This window comes from Vigna unguiculata, chromosome 5, assembly GCF_004118075.2.
Source record: "Vigna unguiculata cultivar IT97K-499-35 chromosome 5, ASM411807v1, whole genome shotgun sequence".
Taxonomy (NCBI): domain Eukaryota; kingdom Viridiplantae; phylum Streptophyta; class Magnoliopsida; order Fabales; family Fabaceae; genus Vigna; species Vigna unguiculata.
The window spans coordinates 42,929,897-42,949,584 of record NC_040283.1 but is presented as its reverse complement, the minus strand read 5'-3'; the positions used below and the strand labels follow the sequence as shown (position 1 = coordinate 42,949,584).

At 30.2% G+C, this 19,688-nt stretch overlaps 1 protein-coding gene across 1 annotated transcript; it reads right to left on the bottom strand.

Moving 5' to 3' along the window:
- Window positions 1–6,898: 6,898 nt before the first annotated feature.
- Window positions 6,899–10,134, bottom strand: LOC114183893. Its single transcript, XM_028071065.1, has 6 exons — window positions 9,890–10,134; window positions 9,768–9,818; window positions 9,622–9,673; window positions 8,730–8,788; window positions 7,529–7,574; window positions 6,899–7,124 (listed from the first exon to the last, which is right to left on the bottom strand). Exons 1-6 carry the CDS (start codon window positions 9,986–9,988, stop codon window positions 7,021–7,023), a joined length of 411 nt encoding a protein of 136 aa, XP_027926866.1. The 5' UTR covers window positions 9,989–10,134; the 3' UTR covers window positions 6,899–7,020.
- Between the last annotated feature and the right edge of the window lie 9,554 nt (window positions 10,135–19,688).

Below are 19,688 nucleotides of genomic sequence, written 5' to 3'. Positions count from 1 at the left end.
AAAAAGTGGTAGGTGTGCATTTTGTTTTTTTGTTTTTTTTTTTTGTGACCAAATAATGTTATTCGTTTGTACCTATAGTGACGTTTAAAATGAGTTTAAAATATCATCAATTTGTTAATGTTTTAACTAAGCGTCAAAATTTTGACACATGCCCAATTCTTGTAGTTGTTCATTGAACTTTGAACATCATACCCAATAGTAACTGAGTAGAGTTTAACATGTTTATCTTTTCATCACAATGTTATCAGTTCAACTAAATTGACAAGATCAGTAACTAATAATCCTCTAGCCGACATAGTAGTTGGCTTGGCACAATAAAATGAAATCATCTTTTTACATAACCTATCATAATTGATCTTTTGTAGGAAATAGAAAACAATTATAGGTTACAAGACTTTAAAACTTTAAATCAATTAATGAAACTGTTTTGTACTAATGCCCTTTGAAAGTGGTAAGGAGTTACAATTGTAGAGTGGTGGATATTATAATGTTACCTAATTAATTTGAAATTAAAATTTTCATTTTAAAAAACAATTAATGTAATTCATAGTGGTCATAATTACACGGACAAACTCCGTATTTTAACAGTTTATGTTGATTCGCTTTAAAATGAATGAGATTGGATTAATAAAAAAAATAATGCATAGATACTGAAAGTATAGATCTAAAGGAAATTCTCACCCACGACGTCGTTCAATTTTCTTAGAATAAAATAAATCATAAAAAAAATTAATGTCAAACATCAAATAAACTAAAAAAAAGCTTTATAGTTTTACGTGAAACTTTTGTGAATATTTTCAAATACTAATTAATTACTTAATATACAATAATCCAAATACATCAAATATGAAATGGCTCATTAACCTGCATATTTCACGAGTTCATATGTATATTGGTAAGCTTAACAGTTCGCTTTACACTATTTCAAATATTGTGACAATCTGCAACTATAAAGACAGTTTCATCCAACCAATTATAAATGAAATTAAATGTCGTAATATCAGATTTGATATATCACGAAAAGATGAAATACAGAAATTATAAATGCTACTCAATTTTCTGAGAAAATTCAAAAAGTTATTAAAGTCTGTTATTTGCGTTAGGCTTGCCAGACTAAGTTGCAGTTGATTACCCTAACTTGCACACCTAGTGTGACTCCAATTCATAAGCATCAAGTACTTCCATTTAATTGTAAGGGTTAAAAATTGACAACATACAAATAATGCACATAAGAGACTAATAAAACATAACAAGTGAAAAAAAAATAAGAATTACAAATGTATTCATACACCGGTAAGTGAAATCGTGCAGGTTTCCCTCAAATATACAAAACGAAATTTAATTGCACACTAGTTTCGTGAGTATAATGCAGAAACGAAGATAACATGATTTGTAAAGTTCAAAAAACATCTCAAGAAAATCTTTGCTTACGATTGCGAAACGAAACGTCGCAGTACTCTGTCACCTTTCTGCACTCGTCTGCATTCCCTTCCTACACTATCCAACGCCATAGCAAAATGAAAAACCGATTAATTAGCAAAGAAATTGCATCTCAATGAATCAGAGTTAGAGTAAATTAGTTTAATTAAGGCATCGTTATTTGCAAAAATAAGCATAAACATACAGTAGAAATATAAACAAACAGTAGGAATGCACAAAACATCATAACAAAAAAAAATACACCGACAAATAAAAGAAACGGGTATAAAAGAAAATAAAAAGTGGGGAATAGTGAATTTGGAGAGCCCGCGTGGCCATCACAGCCCCAAAGCAATGCTAAGCAGTGCAGAGAGGGGGCTCCGACCGCGGGCAGTCTTCATTGCAGGGTTCCAACTGCGAAATGCATTCAATCTTTCGTGGAGGCGGATCGGGGGCAGAGCCGCCAAGAACGGAGGCTCCGCAGACACCGTCACCACTTCGAGCGAAAGAATCGGAAATGCGTCCGCCGTGCAGTGGCTTCCTCTGCTCAGATAAGATCAAGTAGTGTTGAGGGTTTGTTTAGGGTTTGTTATCTGTTTAAATAGTACCAACTTCTCTTTTTCATATTACCAAAATACCCTTATTGTATAATCAACCTCTCTGGTTCTAGATTGAAAAAAAAAAATACAACTCATTATTATTCTATTTATTTACTTATCAATATTTAAATTAGTTGTATAATTTGAGTAATATTAACTTTAAAAGTTACTGTAGGTTATAGAAATGAGACTGATCTTAATGGAAAAATTCTACACTCATGTGATGCTTAACACCCAAGTTTGTCCTTCAAAAATACAAAAACTATGTAAATTTAGAAGAAAAGTAATTTATTATTGTTTGTAAATAATTAAATATAATCAATTAAAAAAAATGTATCCTAAAATTATTTTTCTTAAACTTAAAACATAAAGTAGATAATAATACCACAAAGTGTAATCAATAGATGGTGATAATTATAATAAATCATTGTCGTTTTTTCTTTTTTATTGCAAACAATTAAAGATGATATTTCATTCTTTGTTTTTCTTTATAATTTGTTTTAGCAGCGAACGCAAAATTAAAATTTAAGATTTGTAAACACTACAACTAAAATTAAAATCTAAGACTGTATAAAATATCTAATTCCTGCCACTAATTCCTGCCACTTAAGATAACTCTGTTGCGCATCGACTTTAATGAAATATGCAACACATATTTATAAAATTAGTTTATACAGAAGTAGAAGAATATAAAAAAATAAAATTACAAATTACAAATTAAAGGTTAACTAATTTTAATTTACATCATTTTTTTTTCTAGATAATTATTTTTTTGAAAAACTTATCCGAAAAGGTATATATCCATTGGAAATGCAAGACAACATCGTTATTACATTATATGCTTCTCTATAATACAAGTTATTATCAAAATGAATTTTCCCTCCCTTTAATCTAAACAACTGGTTCATATGAACAAAAATTACACGGTGAAACACTACCCATTATTATAATAGTATTGCAAAATAGACGTACAAGAAATCAGTATCAAATTAGTTGTAGTGAACTAATTTAATATGAAAATAACAATTTTATAAATAAAAGGAAGTATGCTATATTGGTTACTTGGAATAACATAATTTTAATATTTTGAGTATCAAAACATTCAAATAAAACAAGTCCTGGAGCATTAAAATTGTGTTATGTGAGCGTGGTGGTGAGGATAATCTGAACTTGTTACTAAGTTAGGATGAGAGGTGTTAGGTTATGCGGGTTGTGGGCTAACTCGTGCCGGCTAAGAGTTATGTAGGCCAGACTTTGACGAACCTACGGGTTCAATATCTTGGCTTGCCTCGCGTATTTTTGGTGGGTCGATCCGCTGGGTCAAGCCCACTTTGTCATCTTTATCAAAACCTTTACACACTTCGCAAATTTCTTCCTTCGCTCCTTTTCACCATCGTTGTATTCTTACTATGAAGCTTTTTGTTATTGTTGTCGTGTGGTACCGTCGTTTTCATCTCTTCTTCTTGCATTGTTGAAGCTCCACTTGGCTTCCTCCATTGGTTCGTTGTCTCTCCATCGTGTTGCAACACCACTCCAGGTCGTCGCACACCTTCACCCCAAGACTTACTTTCTTCTTCTCTTCTCGACCACTCCAAAACGTTGTTGTCACACTTGTCAAACCTTTAGTGGAAGTCTAGTTCATTCTTCATCGTAGTAGCTTGATGACTGTTTCATAGTAACCATTTCCCAGCAATCATTTCCCAACAAGTGCACTGGTGCGTAGTAGTATCAACAAGTGCCATATGCACATGAATTTAGTAAGTATATTGATAGTTAGCTTTTGGATTTTTATTGCTTGTGATAAAGAGTGCATGTAAAAATAGATATTAGTAATTAGATTGAATGGAGTAGGGGCTATGAATTGATTTCATCTCATCTTCTTTTACCATACCACTACCATCTTATTTACTTAGTATGCAAATCATTCAATGTCCTAAGAGTACTCTTACTATGTAGATCTAGGTTCATCCCTAAATCATTAGAACCTAAGGACTTAAAATCCAGTGTGATTCCTCATCTCCTGGCTTGGTAGAATGAATCCTTGCTTTAATGTGCAAAACTTTTTCCTCCAACATCCCCTCTAGCATGCAATGGAGCATCTAGTACAAGTATGATGATTGATTGGACCTCAAGTTGAAATTATTCTTTCAACCAAATCCAAACTAGTGAAATAGGATGAGTCGTCAATTCATCCACACAAGTTGAGACTAGGGATGTCAAAAAAGTCTGTACCCGCAGATAAAACTCACAACAGGTAGGAAACAAATATTAAAAATGGATACCCACTACCCGTGGGTACGGGTATTTTTGATACTCGCATGTTAACGGGGCAGGTACAGATATCATAGTATTCGTACCCGCTATACTTTAATTTACAAAAATACCCTTATATATATATATATATATATATATATATATATAGTAGTAAAAAACATTTTGACCTAATTTTTTTTAAGTTACACATCTTGTCTTGTCTTCTGTCTTTATTCTTCCAACTTCAAGTATTAGTACGTTGTCTTCTTCCAAGTACACCCTTGACATTTTTCTCTTTTCTTTTTTGAAATTGGACCTATACATCAAACCTTATATAGATAGTGATGTTTATGGTATGCTTGTTGTCAAATGATGAAATCAAAATAAGAATACTTGGCACGTGGGAGTTGAGGTTTATTATTTGTTTATTTTGTTTATTTTTCAGAAATCAATCGGAGAAAGTGGGTTTGTTGATCAAAGCACTAATGAACGTCATTTTATATTTATTTTCATAATTATTTGGACTTGTATGAACTTGAGTTTAGTTGAACTTTATTTAAAATTTATGACAGTGATATATTTTGTTTTATTTTATTTGAATTTATGATTAAATATTTGTTTTTTAAATAATTTTGTAAATACCCGCATAACGAATACCCGACGGATATGGATACGGGACGTATATTTATCCTGCAGGTAGGGTACGGGGGGACTACTACTCGTACCCTACCCACCTCGTTGATATCCCTAGTTGAGACCAGTCTTCCAACTCAAATCAAACCGGTGAAATAATGTGTGATCAAGTCATCATTAAGCATAAATCAAACCACAAATAATTGAATGAAAGCAAAGATAAATACCCAAGAAGTAAAAGTATATAGAATCAGAATTGATTACATCAAACCTGGACACGAGGGAGTTCAACTACTCATCGAATATTATAATGCAATTTTAGCAATATCTACACATAAGATTTACACTAAGAGCATATATTTTGTGCCTCACAAACTCTAATTTATCCTACTGCTACATTTTGGAGCATCCATTAAATGTTTAGAATGAAGACATGAGACCTTTATTTATAGGAAATTTTGGCGGTGCTCAACCATAAGGGTTTCTTCACAAGTGGATTTCCTTCTCAGCTCAACCCCTTGTCCTGGTGCTTAGCACGTGACTTTTCCCTTTTGGAAGGGTTTTCTTGGCTGCTCAGCCTCATAGTTTTGTGCTCCAGATTTTCTTGCAAATAAGGTTTCCTCATGAGGCTCAACTCCATTTGTTGTGCTCAGCTAGAAAGTCAAAATATGGTATCTTGTCTTTTCTACTTCCATAGCTAAGCTCCAGTACTGTGCTCATGAGGCTCAGCTGCATACTAGATATTTTCTTTTATTTTTACTACAAAACAACAAAATATCATTATAATTCATAAAACTCTAATTCTCAATACCTCATTTTATATTTTAAGCTTAAGGAGGTTTGTTTTGTACATAACTAAAACCATTTGATACATGATAAATGTAAATTTCAAATGAAAAATTTACTTATTCTTGACACTTATCACAGCTCCTCCACCTAATCACCACAAAGTGAACGAGTGTAACTTGTATTATTTTTTCATATATTAATTACTTAATTTTATATATTAGTGTAATAAGAAATAAGCAAGTTTTGAACGTGAATACTATATTATGTACTGGATGTGGACCATAGCTCGTGCTGGTCTCAAAGATGTTTGAGATGAGATACAACATCAATAAATTCATCTTTGGTATATGTTGTTATGAAATAACTAATATACATCCTTTATTACATCTTATTGATAATGTTGAACCATTATGGATTGAAGAAATTTAGACTGAATGAGCCAAATAGTTGTAACACAAAAATTAATCCATATTTATCTTTCCTTTTGTTTTTATTTAGTATTATATTGTCTTTATTATTTAGGACAATTTTTGGTAAGATCTATTGTTGGATTTGAATTACTGTCCAATCTTATCTATTTGGAACAGTATTTTTATTTAGTATTATATTGTCTTTATTATTTAGGACAATTTTTGGTAAGATCTATTGTTGAATTTGAATTACTGTCCAATCTTATCTATTTGGAATAATATTGTATTATTTTGAACGTAGTGATTTGAATTTATTACAATTGTAAACATAAAAAAAAAAAACTGAATATTAGATCGATTAATGTCATAACCAAATATAATATCTGCTGCTTTATTTTTAAAATACTTGTAGATATTAGATCAGCCAGTACCATAATCATTCTAATAGTCCTTTAAAAACTAATGTTTCCACCTTTTCAAGATATAAAATTTGTTTCTCCAAAATCGATCTAATAGTCAAATATTTTAGAACGATTGTACAACCGACCGATGTAATATATATAAGAGATAGATGTATATTACATCAATTCCAAAACCGTTTTAGTATACGCCCCATAACTGATTCAATATTATACTAGTGTAAAGTTTTTAAGAAATCACAGGAATGGGGGAAATAGAAAAAAATGTATAAATAAATTTAATTTTAAGAAGTCAACGTTCACCTCTATTTTTCTTTCACTTTTTCTCCAATTAAGCATAATAAAGTACATCATTTTCTGTGTGTTTTCTTCTTTATGCTTATCTTTCCTCCCATCCAAACATAACAAACTAGAGCAGTATTTACACAGGTAAAAAAACAAAACTCTCTTCAGCACACATTGTGATGAATGCATGGTCACATCAAGACAGCAATTATCTCATTTTATTGACTTTTGAATATTTTCATTCTTTGATGGCGGAGATGAGTATGCTGCATGATAAGAGGAGGAAAAAAGTTGTGCCACAGCTGGAACAGCACCACCTGCATTATGCCAATGAAACTTTTATCAGCATGAAACAAACTTCACCCCTTGTCCTGCTATAAATGAAGACTTCCGAATTCCAATACTTGAATTGTCAGATGATGACATGATAAACCCAGGTTACTATTCTTCAATAATTAACACAATAAAAAATAATAAGTTCACGGTTTCAATCAAGAATCTAGACTGTTCAAATGTACAGATAGAATCGCTAGCACTCCATAGAAACAGAAAACATTTGGTAAGTATGTGTTCTCATAAAAGTTTTTTCACTTCTCAACGCAACAAAGTCTTGTAGGTGTTTTTTGTTCTCACAAAACTTTCCATAGAAAGTTACAAATTCAAAAAAACAGAACACAGAAATATACACATGCCAGCAAAAAACAACAAATTCAGAACTCACCTGCCAGTCCCGCGCATGCTGAAGAGAATACTATCACAGGGGGTGCCTGAATTGCAGAGAAGTTATGTCAATAAGATGGTAAAAATATTTTCACTTGATTAACAAGGAACACAGTATTCAAATGTGCAATTTATGAGTGAAAAACTCTCACATGCTTCATCATCTAAGAAGCTTAATTCTTTCCGAATGATACTGCAAAATATATTATGACTGCCCCCAATGGCACAAATTATACAATTAGACGAAAAAGAAATGGTTCCAGCTGAATTTACAGGTAATGAAAAACACTAAAATTGTTTACCTGGAAATCAACCAATGATGTATGCATCAAAACAAGACCGATACAAAATGGAAAACAATGATGTTCCAAGATGGTGCAGACAAACAACATCAGCAGTTTTAGAAAATGTGAACAAAATTTCTTCATAAAGAAAAGTTCAAAGTGGATGGAGAAAAGTAACTTTTAGAATGGCCACTTCAAGAACATAACAAAAGACAAACCCAACAAGTCTTCCCAACAATATTGTTTCCCCTTTTGTTAACTGAAAATAAACCATCTATCTAGTGCAAAATTTAGCCATCAAAGAATTTTGTATGTAGAAAACACAACATAATCAGTGAATTCTCCTGCTTTAAGTTCTGTTTATATTTTATGATTTTTTTGCAGATTCATCTCACTTCTATTTAAAATGACAAAATGAGTTTAGATCATCAGAGAAAACAAAGGAGTCTGGGTCACGAGGGTTGTACCTTTACCACTGTATGAAAGTTACAGGGTTATAGTATCAGTTAACTCTCTCATGATGTCATAAATATAGAATAATTTCAATAGCTAGAGAAACTTAGTTAGGGGCCAAATGGTTTTATTTTGTACATTTAAGAATTTTCATAACTTTACCAACTACAGTACAGCGTCAGTTTATTAGAAGGTTAACAAGAAAGAAGTGCAGTCTCTTGGTTAAGAATCTTTCCCTGATTTCTTATTAAAGAAAGGAAATATCAAAGTTCATAACTATTTTAAAGAACATAATATGACGAGCTGAAGTTATACTCAGAGTTAACTAGTCAAAGATTTACATCTCCTAAGTATTGAATACGAGGAAAAACCATGAACTAGTGTTATGAAAATAAAAAAATTAGCAAAAAAACAATGAACAAAAGCTAAAAACAACAGAAAGAGAAAAAACAATAATGAACTTACACCAATGAAAAAATGCAACCACATGGGTCCTTTTATTCTTCTCTGGACAATTGGCATAACTGCATTGGACAACAAAAAATTACTTCGGAAACCTGAATATGTTAAATACATAAAACCAAGCAGTCTTCACGGACAAAAGATTCAGTGTAATGTTGCAATCATCTAAGAAAATAAGAAAAAATATATACGTATAGAGTTTCATGCTAAAAAAAAAAATAGTTCAGTTTCTAAATATTAAAAAGTTCTAATTAATCATTTGATCCTTCCATTTGTGCCAAGTTATCGTTTTAGTCCCTATATCTACACCAGGCGATTCTTCTCTTACATTATAGTCTTTATTTATACCTCAATTTTAGACAGTTTTATACTATCAGAAAGCTAACAAGGGTTAAAACAAAAACAAATGCTTGTGTAAGACTAAAATATAGAGCTTTTAGATATAAGAACTAATATAAAAAATTAGTGTATATGTAGGAACAAATGATTAATTAAGCCTATGAAAAGTTAAATTCTTCAGTTTGGAAGGTGAACAGTTGCAAGAAATAAAGCTTGCAAACCACTCAAACTTCAGCTTTGTATGGAAACACATTTACCGTTAAATGGATATTTACCATACCATTTTTTCAATGGGAACAAGTACAAGAAAGTGTGGTGTCAAATTTCAATTACACTAAACCTAACTTCAATACAAACAAACACATACTAAATCGTTCTCATAATGTCTACATAACTCAAGTTTCTGTACAACATGATGGACAAAGCATTTCTATACATAGTGTTCCTATTTCCCGATAACAGTCTGCAACTGCTCACCATTCATTACTTCTTTAATTTCAGAGAATCTTAGCAAACTTGTTAAAAAATAATCAAAAAGTGGGAGCAAAGTGTATACCAAGATTGAATCCATAAAATGCACTCGCCGTGCCGCCAACGGCAGAACCAATCTGAAATGTTCAAACCCCACAAAGGAAAGATCAGAAATTTCGCACACCCACATACATATCGAAGAAAAAACCGAAATGGGTGAGAAAAAATTACCATGGAGAAGCTATCCCTGATGAGAGGCGAAACGGTCCAGTGACTAGTTTCCTTAATCAAAGGAATGAAATTGGTAAGAGATGAAGAGAGAAAAGAATAACAATTATTGGAAAGAAATATACCATGCGGTTTGAAAGGGGTCCTGCGCAGTGATGGCATCGAATATTTTGAGTACTGTTACTGAGTTTGGAGGCTTCCATGTTATTATCACTGTGCTGCATACAGCGTAACCTAACCAGAACAGAATAACCCTCTCTCCGATTCGTGCTAGTCCAGGACAGGAACGCACACGTGATCTTTGTTATGCTAAGAAACAAACTATACAAATCAAATGCATAAATTAGATGCAGATAATAGAAAGAAAAAGGAAAACAGAGCTAGAAGAGATGTTACTTATACAAGTGAAAAGGAAAAAATTGATAAAAAATATACTTTTAATTTTATTATTATTTAGGATTTATGATAATAGTAATAATAACAATTTATAATATTTTTTCTTTTCAAAAAGAAATATATAATATATTTCAAAATCTCCGTGTATCTGTCAAAACAAAAGGATAGTTGGAAGTTAAAGACGTGTATAACAACAATTGTTTTCATATTATTTTTTACAGGACAACGAAAATCAAGTTTAATTATAATTTTTTTAATAAAAAGAAGTTATATTTTATACATATAATTTTCAACCACTTAATTAAGGTTAAGCCACTTAATTAAGGCTAAACGATACTATCTTCCACGAAAAAAAAAAGTTGTTAAGTAGTAAAAAACTAACTAACTTTGCAGTATACTCCATCGATTTGTAATTGTATTTTGTCTTCATATAAATTAACAAAATCATTTTCCTTCTAGTTGCAAAATATAGTCTTCACTATATTTTTAATAACAAAATTTCTGAAGACTTGTTTTGATTTAAAACGGATAAACTATCAATTTTGTAAAACTCGGTTTTTTCTCTTTCTTTTCCTTTTAAAATTATTTGTGTTCGGTTAAATTAAAAAGGTAAAGTCATTCCACTTGTCTTTTTACATAAATTCTTGGTTTAATTATGTCTTTGATCCCATTTTAGAGTCAAAATTTCAAAATGGTACCCAAATTTTTAAAAATCTCAAATTGGTCCCTTTTTTGTTAAAACGTCTCACGTTTGCCATTTCCGTTAAGTCAAAGTTGACGCCGTTAGAGGGAGTGTCACGTGTCAGTTCCTTAATTTTTTGAATTTCTTTATTATTATTATTATTATTTTAATTTTTTTAAAAAAATCAAAAAAATTGTCACATGTCAAGCTATTATCGTGTCACGTGATAGTGACAGAGTGATGTGACAGTGATAGTGACACGTGTCAGTATTACGCTAGGTGTCATTTCCTTAGTCTCAGTTTGGTCCCTTTATTTTAATTTGTCTCAATTTAGTCTCAATTTTTGTAAAAATTAGCAATTTTGTCCCTCTCCAAATTGAAATCAAATTTAATTTTTATATAAATGTACACAAATATTTCCATCAAAATTGATATTTCAAGTAAATATTTTTAACCAAATTAAGTTCATTTAATTAATATTTTACATTGAACTTTATTTAAAATGGTTTAAAAGTTGATAATAGAAAATAATGTTAATAGAAAAAATTCATAAATTAACTAGTTCATGTAACAATAAAACACATATAAATTTAAAATTTGAAAACAATTTTAAGTAAAGTTGAATGTGAAACATAATTTTAAATAAACTTAGCTATGTTAAAAATATTTAATAAAAATATCAATTTGAATAAAAATATCAAGTTTAATAAAAATATTTGTATAACATTTATATAAAATTAATTTTTGTTTCAATTTAAAGAGGGACAAAATTGCTAATTTTTACAAAAATTTGGACTAAATTGAGAAAAATTAAAATAAAGGGACCAAATTGAGACTAAGGAAATGACATGTGGCATAATACTGACAACGTGTCACTGTCACTGCCACGTTACTCTGTCACTGCCACATGGCACGATGACAGCTTGTGGCAATTTTTTTGATTTAAAAAAAAAAAATCAAAAAAAAATCAAAAAAATAAAAAATAAAAAAAATTCAAAAAATCGAGGAACTAACACGTGACACTCCCTCTGACTGCACCTTGACTTAACGGAAAGGGCAAATGTGAGACGTTTTAACAAAAAAGGAAACCAATTTGAAACTTTTAAAATTTTGGATACTATTTTGAGATTTTAACTCCAAAATCCAAAGGCATAATTAAACCTAAATTTTTTTACCTCTACATTCTATTTTTTCCTTTCAACTTTTTTCACTTTTCATGGCCACTGTTCTTCGTCTCCTCTAACTCAACTGCAACCATTTGGTGAAATAGAGGTTGAAACTGAGATTTCTGTGACGTATTCCATTTATCAAACTGAACATTTTCTTTCTTCACGTAAGTTGAACTTCAAATTTTCGTTTTCTTTTCTTTTCAATTTCGATTTGGATTATGATCGTAGATCTCATTGTCTTTTTTCTTTGATCTTGTTTCTCAACTTCTTAAATGTGTTGTGGTACTTTTTTGATTGAATTTGTTTTTGTTGAGTTGGCATCTGTCAAGGTAAGTAAAATTTTTTAAAGCTTTCGAAGTGTTTTTCCTGTTTTTGGTCTTGAGATGTGTTTTAAAAATACTTATTAATATGTGTGATTGTATGAAAATGACCTGGTATTGTTCTGTTTGTGCATTTAAATGTGTTTTAGTTAGGATAGTCTCAAGAAAATACCGACAACAAAAGAAATTCTTTAAATATAACCTCTATAATAGCCACGGTAAAAGTCAATAATATTATCATAATTATTTATGACAAAATGAAAGTATAATAAATTTAAATTAAATTACATTTTATGTTTTAAACAAATGTTTGATTTTTGTAAAAAAAGCAAGAGTTCAAAAAAATCAAATAATACCTCACCTAAATTAATTACTATTCTCTTTATTTCTCTCTGTACATACTAATATTCTTTTTCAAGGTATACTTTTAATTAACATTACAACAAATTTAACAAATAATTTAAATTTAGTAGAATAATTTTAATCAAAGAGTCAATTAACTTGTCAACTTTGATAAATTTTGCCAATTCAAACCTCCAATTTTGTCATTTTCTTCGTACAAAATAAAGAATAAAATCTAGTCAACAATCATATTCTAGTCCTTTGTCTTTTAAAATATCAAATTAGCAAAGCCTTAAAGTCAAAAACATATTTTGAGGTACACTTAATTAATCATTTAGTGTCTTCAAATATCTACCCTTATCACTATCTTAAATTTATAATTTTCAAGTTAAATTGCACATTTTTTTAATATAGAATTTACTATTTTTAATTAATTTTGAGATATTACTTTAACTTACTTATACAGTACCATTTTTTTTAAAAACAAGTAAAAAATATTTATTTGTAGATTCTAAAACTGTAATCCCAACAAATTTTACTAGTTTTGCAATTCTATGATTTTATCAAAAACTACCCATTTCATATACTATTTTGTGAAACATTGACATTCCAATATATATATACATATATATAAAATAATGAATAATCATGATTCTAGTTGTATTTAGTAATTATACTTCTATTCCTAATATGATTTGCTTTCTATCAATTACTATTATAACAAATTCAGAATATATCAAGTAAGGATAGGCTAATTGCAAAATTATACATTAATGATATACAATTTACATGTACATATATTTTTTTACATGATATGATATCAATTCAAAGAACAATGATAACAAATTATGTTGGATTTATTATCCAATACTACTAGAGACATGACCAAATTATAATTTACAGGTAGATGAAAATATTACTTTACCAAGTATAATTGTAAGGTTGAGGTAAATTTGGAATCAACTTTCATAAGATGATGACAACTTATTGACTCTAGCGAACTTAGTTAGGTCTATCATGACATTCATTATCAAACTTTCCTTTATTTTCATGTTGGATGTCTTTAGCATGATGAAGTATATTAGAGATTTTACATAATTTAAATAAATGACCAAATTATAATATATAAGTGGGTCTAAACCACATCTTACTAACCTAATTTTTCTTTTTTTTTTTGTGATGTTAAGATTAAAGTCCACTACTCATAAGATAATATCAGAGCTTTATGTTAGTGTGGTTCGTTGCACCTATTTACAACATCTAATGAATGAGTCTCTTTTAAATTGTCACCACTTAATATTTAATATATGTGATTTACACCATCACAATAAATTACAATACCATTTTAGGTACCCTAACCATACACTAATGTGTATCCATTCATGTGATAACTTCTCAACATATTTCATCATCACATATATTCCAATGCATTTCATAAAAACATATGTATACACACTAACTCCAATGCATGCATAAAACATATGTCACTTGAGCTAGCTTAAGTTGCTTAAGCAACTAGTATTCAACCAATAGAGGAAAATTTATCACTTAAGCAACTTGACTTTGTCACTTTAAGTCCTACTAGTTATTGAAGAAAGATAATCAACACTCATCCTCAATCAAGCATTACTTTGTTGCTTGAGCAATGTGACTTGTTGCACACTTCATCAAGTTTTTTTAAAACTATGACTTTCTATCACTTGAATAATCGTTTGTCGCTTGCACAACGAGAGCTATAAAGGAGAAATAATTGCCTTAACATATCTCCCTCAAGTCATAAGTCATAATGACATGCATTCTTTTTCTTTTTGGTATTTTAATAATTTATTGACTCAACCATTCCCAAAATAGAGGGTTGATATCTGAGAAAAAAATGTTTGGCCAATCCCACGAAAAAGACGATATAAGCTAATTGAAAATATAAAAAGCAAATAATTATATATTTTTTTCACTCTTTATTATTTTTTTAAACCTTTTTTTAATTATTTTCTTATTTTTTTTTACATTTTTATTATTATTTAAAGGGTGTCAAGCAACAAAAATGAAGAAAAATATATTTGTTTATATATATATATATATATAATAATAGTAATAAAAGAAATTAACACTAACAAAAATTAGGAATGAATGAATCAAAAGATAAATAACATTTTACATGTGAGGAATGAAAAAACATATATTCTTGTAGCAACCCAAATGTGAATGAAGAACGCAAAAAATAATAAATTGGTAAATAATATTATCTCCCAATGCAGACTTTAGTTCTCTTCTTTCTATATGTCTCACTTTTTGGTTCCATACACTTCAACTCCGTTGTTCTCTTTCCTTCTTGAATCCAAATTCTCTACTAAGTTTTTTGGTGTTGTCCTCTGCTGAGTACTAAAAGTACAATATGTTGGTACTTGAAATAACTTTTTAATATACACTACAACAAAAATCGTCTTAGGCAACAACACAAAATTATGAGTTAAATCACAAAAATCGTGGGCTAAAGTTTAGACAACAAGTTTTTAGGCGTAGTTTAGGTGAACGTAATTGTAGGTTATAGGCCACGATTTTCAGTAAGACAACAATTTTAAAATCGTTATTTAAAATTCTCATAAAAGGCAACGATTTTGGTGTACGTGTTTTTCAAAACTTCATATTTTTAACACTGTGAGTTCTTGACATCTTCAGTCTAAAATTAAAGGGAGGGAAGAAATTCAAATTTTTGCGTTTTTGGAACTGAGTTTTGCGTTTTCAGTCAAAAAAAGAGGGATGAAATATTTTCTAATATAAAAACTTTAATTTTCAATATATTTTAGACCACATTTTTATGGATTAGCTCACATCTTTTACAAGCAAGATTTATATAAATTAAAGTTTTTATGTTGCTTAAGATAGTTTTTAAGCCAAGTCTAAAAAAGTGTTGCATTTACTATATTCAGACCACATTTTTATACTCGTGATCTCGTTTAGTGTTGTCTAAAGTCATTTTTGTTGTAGTGATATTTAAAATTTTTAGAATCAATGGTCATCAAAGTATTTTGAAGGCATAGTAGAAGGACATCATAAGAAAACTCAGCACAGAATCCAAATTCTTCCTTCTTCTCTAAGTTTTTTTTGTTTTTCTCCTTTTTTTTCCAAAGAAATTTAGAACTTTCTTTTCCTTCCATCACTTCAGATTCATACACGGTAATACAATTGTAATCTTAACCTTGATTACAAATGAACAATATAAGGAAGAATTAGTCATAATGACAACATATTACGATCAAATTACAATCCAGTATTCAAGATATTGATTATAATTATTATAAAAGTATTATTTTTAATTATTAAAATCATATATTTCTCTAACTGAAAAATTCTAATGAGACACGTCATATAAATTGAATCATAGCATAATATTTTAATTATTATGAAGAATAATGTTTCTAATAATTAAACTTATATCTCCTCGAAAATCGGATATTTTAAAATATCATTTGGTCTTTGTGAGGAGTAAATAACAAGACCGAAGATATGAATAAAATTTTGAAATCATTAGAAATGGTCTGATAATTAAAGTAACTTAATTTTTTTTTCTGCTAAAATTAAAATTTGAAAATATAAAGAAAGAATATTTCACCTTTTTCTTACTACCTACCATTAACTAAAAACTTTTTTTTAAAACCAAACGTATTTATAGGGCAAATTTGGATGTTGATACTCAATCTATGTTAAATTTGTTGTCATGTCAAATCTAATTTAATCATATATTATAATATTCTCATATAGCTATTTATATGATCAAACCAAGTATCATCTGATTATAAAGCTGATGATATGAATTGAAACTAGGACAATCCCATCACACAAAATAATGTAAAAAAAGGAAAAAAAAAAGTGGAAAAGGTTCTGGAATTATCGAAGTGGGAAACACCAATTAATTAGCAGGGAAACAGTCCAATGTCAACCAACAAGGTCACTTCTTAGAAGAAAAGTGAAAGGCAACCTCAAATTTTGTTAAAACATCTAAACATAGCAATTCCCATAATAGATATCAATACTAAGGTGTTGGTTGTCACAATGTATGCTACTGAAAAGCATCTGATTACAATTAGTAAAAAGATAGGTAGGGAAGTGAGAATCCATTTTTTGTGGCTTCTGGAGAAGAAGAATAACATAATTCTTTACTTGAGAATATAATATAAGGGCTTTAATCTAAATTAAGATTCTCATATTCTCATTCTCAAGAATCTTTGAACTTTCCTTTTCCCTTCTTTATTTTTTTTTCTCTCCCTTTTCCCCTCTGGGAATAGCATTCCGTGGTCATTTCTCGCTTTTCATTTCAACCAATGCCATCATGTGTGCTCAACCAAACCACTCTCAAGAAATGGTTTTGGTTTGCTCATGATTGACCATTTATTAGTCCACAACTTCATTCTCACCGTGTCTGTCCTATGCCTGTCAGAGAGGTCAATACCGTAGATTGACGTTATTTCTAGTCGATATGAAATTTTCAACGCATATTTCTTACATTTAAATATATACATCTCAAACACGTAACTAGATATTAATGAGTGATTCTATAGTAATTCAATAGTGAATGGAACAATAGATCAAACAAATAACAGATTTAACAGATTTTGGTAAGATAACTTTAACATGTAAAAACATAATGGAAATGTATATAAACCAAGAATAAAAGTTAATGTCCCATGTCACAGGTTGGGCATCTCCATATTGCAAGATAAAGCCAATGGGATACTACTAGAAAGAGATAAGTACTCCTCGGTTCTGTACAAGCACATACTCTTTAAAGATTCGAAAGACTTGAAAGTAGCAAGGACAGTTTGGCAGCACCAAGTAAAGATGAATATCATTATGGGAAAAACAGTTCCACACAAGAATGAGCATGGTATCAAAGCTGCAAAAACAAAGTTATGCCATAAATGGATTTGGTTTTGAAGGCTTTGCTGCTTTCTGTGATTATATAAACACAAACTCAAACAGTCAAAGAAAGTGGTACCAACAAATTATACATGGTTAAATCTCATTGCATAAAGAAAAACCAGTCATCATTGACTCCTACGTACAGAACCTCTAATTGCATGGTCAACAATGATATAAAACTAATCAAGCTATATGCAGAACTATATACTAATTGGTAGATAGAAGCAACACTAAAAAAAGATGAACGTAAAGGTTAGTTTCCTTTATTCTCTGCCAATAACATCTTCATTTTGAATTTTTCTATGCTTATGTTCTTTTCACTGTCACCTGAGAGTATAATGTTAAACATCTCCGTATTTTTGCAATGGGATACATTCTAGACTAAGATAAAGTAGACCGTGAAGACTTGTTAATTATGAGTGTTTTTTTTTTTTTTTTTTATTTCTGATGAGTTTTTAAGTCTTGTTTTGGTGCTCAAGAACAACTTCAAATAAATAATGCTCTTGCCAAGTGGTTATAGGAAGTCCATCTAAGGAGCAAATTCGATATCAAGATTGGAAAAAGTACCAAATCAATCCTCTTGCTCATATTATTCCAATCCACATGCAAGAAAACTACTTAGGAACTCAGCTTTAACTTTGTCTAAAGTCTCTCGGGATTCTCCTGGCAGCATTAAATATTCTCAAAAATCAGAATCAAGAACAAGAACAAGGAGAAGTGATATCAAGATACTGTTCAAGGAATCTTTGCGGTTTAGCCTATTTATTTCATTGTTTCTATAAGTTCTCCATAAAATGTCCATCTTACATGCAACACCTGATAAATGGATATCACCAAATCATATAAGGTCTGCAAATTATTGGAAGTTCTAAATCGAATAGAAATAAAACTAATTTATAGGTGCAAGCTTCACTTTATAAGACGGTTTTATAAGAGTGTATTAGGTTTAATTCCACTTCTTAACATAATATCAAAATTATGTGTTAGAATTTATCGAAGTGAAATTTGTTGTTGAGGGGTGTGTCTACTCTCACATTTGTGTTACGTACAGCTGGCTGTTTCTTGTATTTATATACATATATTATGCTGTAATTTGTTGTGTATTAGCTGTTAATAATATAATTGTTATTGGTGGATTTTTAATGAGAGTACTACACCACTTACCCTTAGAGCACAGTGTGCAACACTAAGCTTAGTTGTTTCTTTTCCAATTGAATAATGGAGATTTGCATGCACTTGACACATGCATTGCCTGAGGAAAGCGTGGCTTTAATTAAAACTGAATCGGATTCTAATACATTTTGTAATGATTTTGGTAGTGGGTTAACATGGTATATGCCATTTAATGAAAGGAAAGTTCTCCATGGATAAGAACAAGTTTATAGAGGAAAAAAGTTAAAAGTGGGTGTGGTAACATAAGGAATGACAAATGTACCTATTCTTACACAAGAATCAGCTACATTAACCATGGTACAAGTCAAGGGCAAGGGAAGTGGTCCTATGCAGTAGTACTGTGTTTAACCAAATGCAAGTATAAAAGCAAGTACAATTCTTCTATCTTTCCCTTTTTATCAGGTCCCTCCTACTTAGGATTCCAGAGGATGGGGCCAGAGGTTTTGTGCCAAAGAAAGAATGAAAAGTTCAGGGTCCATCTTCCTTATATTTTAAACGGTGCAGGCTGAATAAGTACCAAACTTATTGAAGGAGACAAAACAGAACGTATTCTTATTCTATTCCTTACCTCCAAACAGTTCCATGAGAAACAAGCATCTTCCACAATTATTTTTAACCTTCCTTTGCATGCTATGGTGCTCTAGTCAATGGAATCCTTCAACTGCAGTTAAGGCCTTCCTTCGTGTCTTTGTCTCAAAACTTTGCCAAAGATAAACCTTGCCCAACCTCATATATCATGCTACTAAAGAACTATGTATGTACATTAAGAAAGGACTTGTAAAATGGCAGCAAGATCAAGGTTTGGAACAACAAATTTAGGCTTCTAAGTTCTCAGAATCTTCCTCTAAAACAAAAATAATGGCTGTTCCAAGTCCAGAGGGATATCAGATTCTCCAGAACCAAGTCAGAAGAAAAAGGAAATACT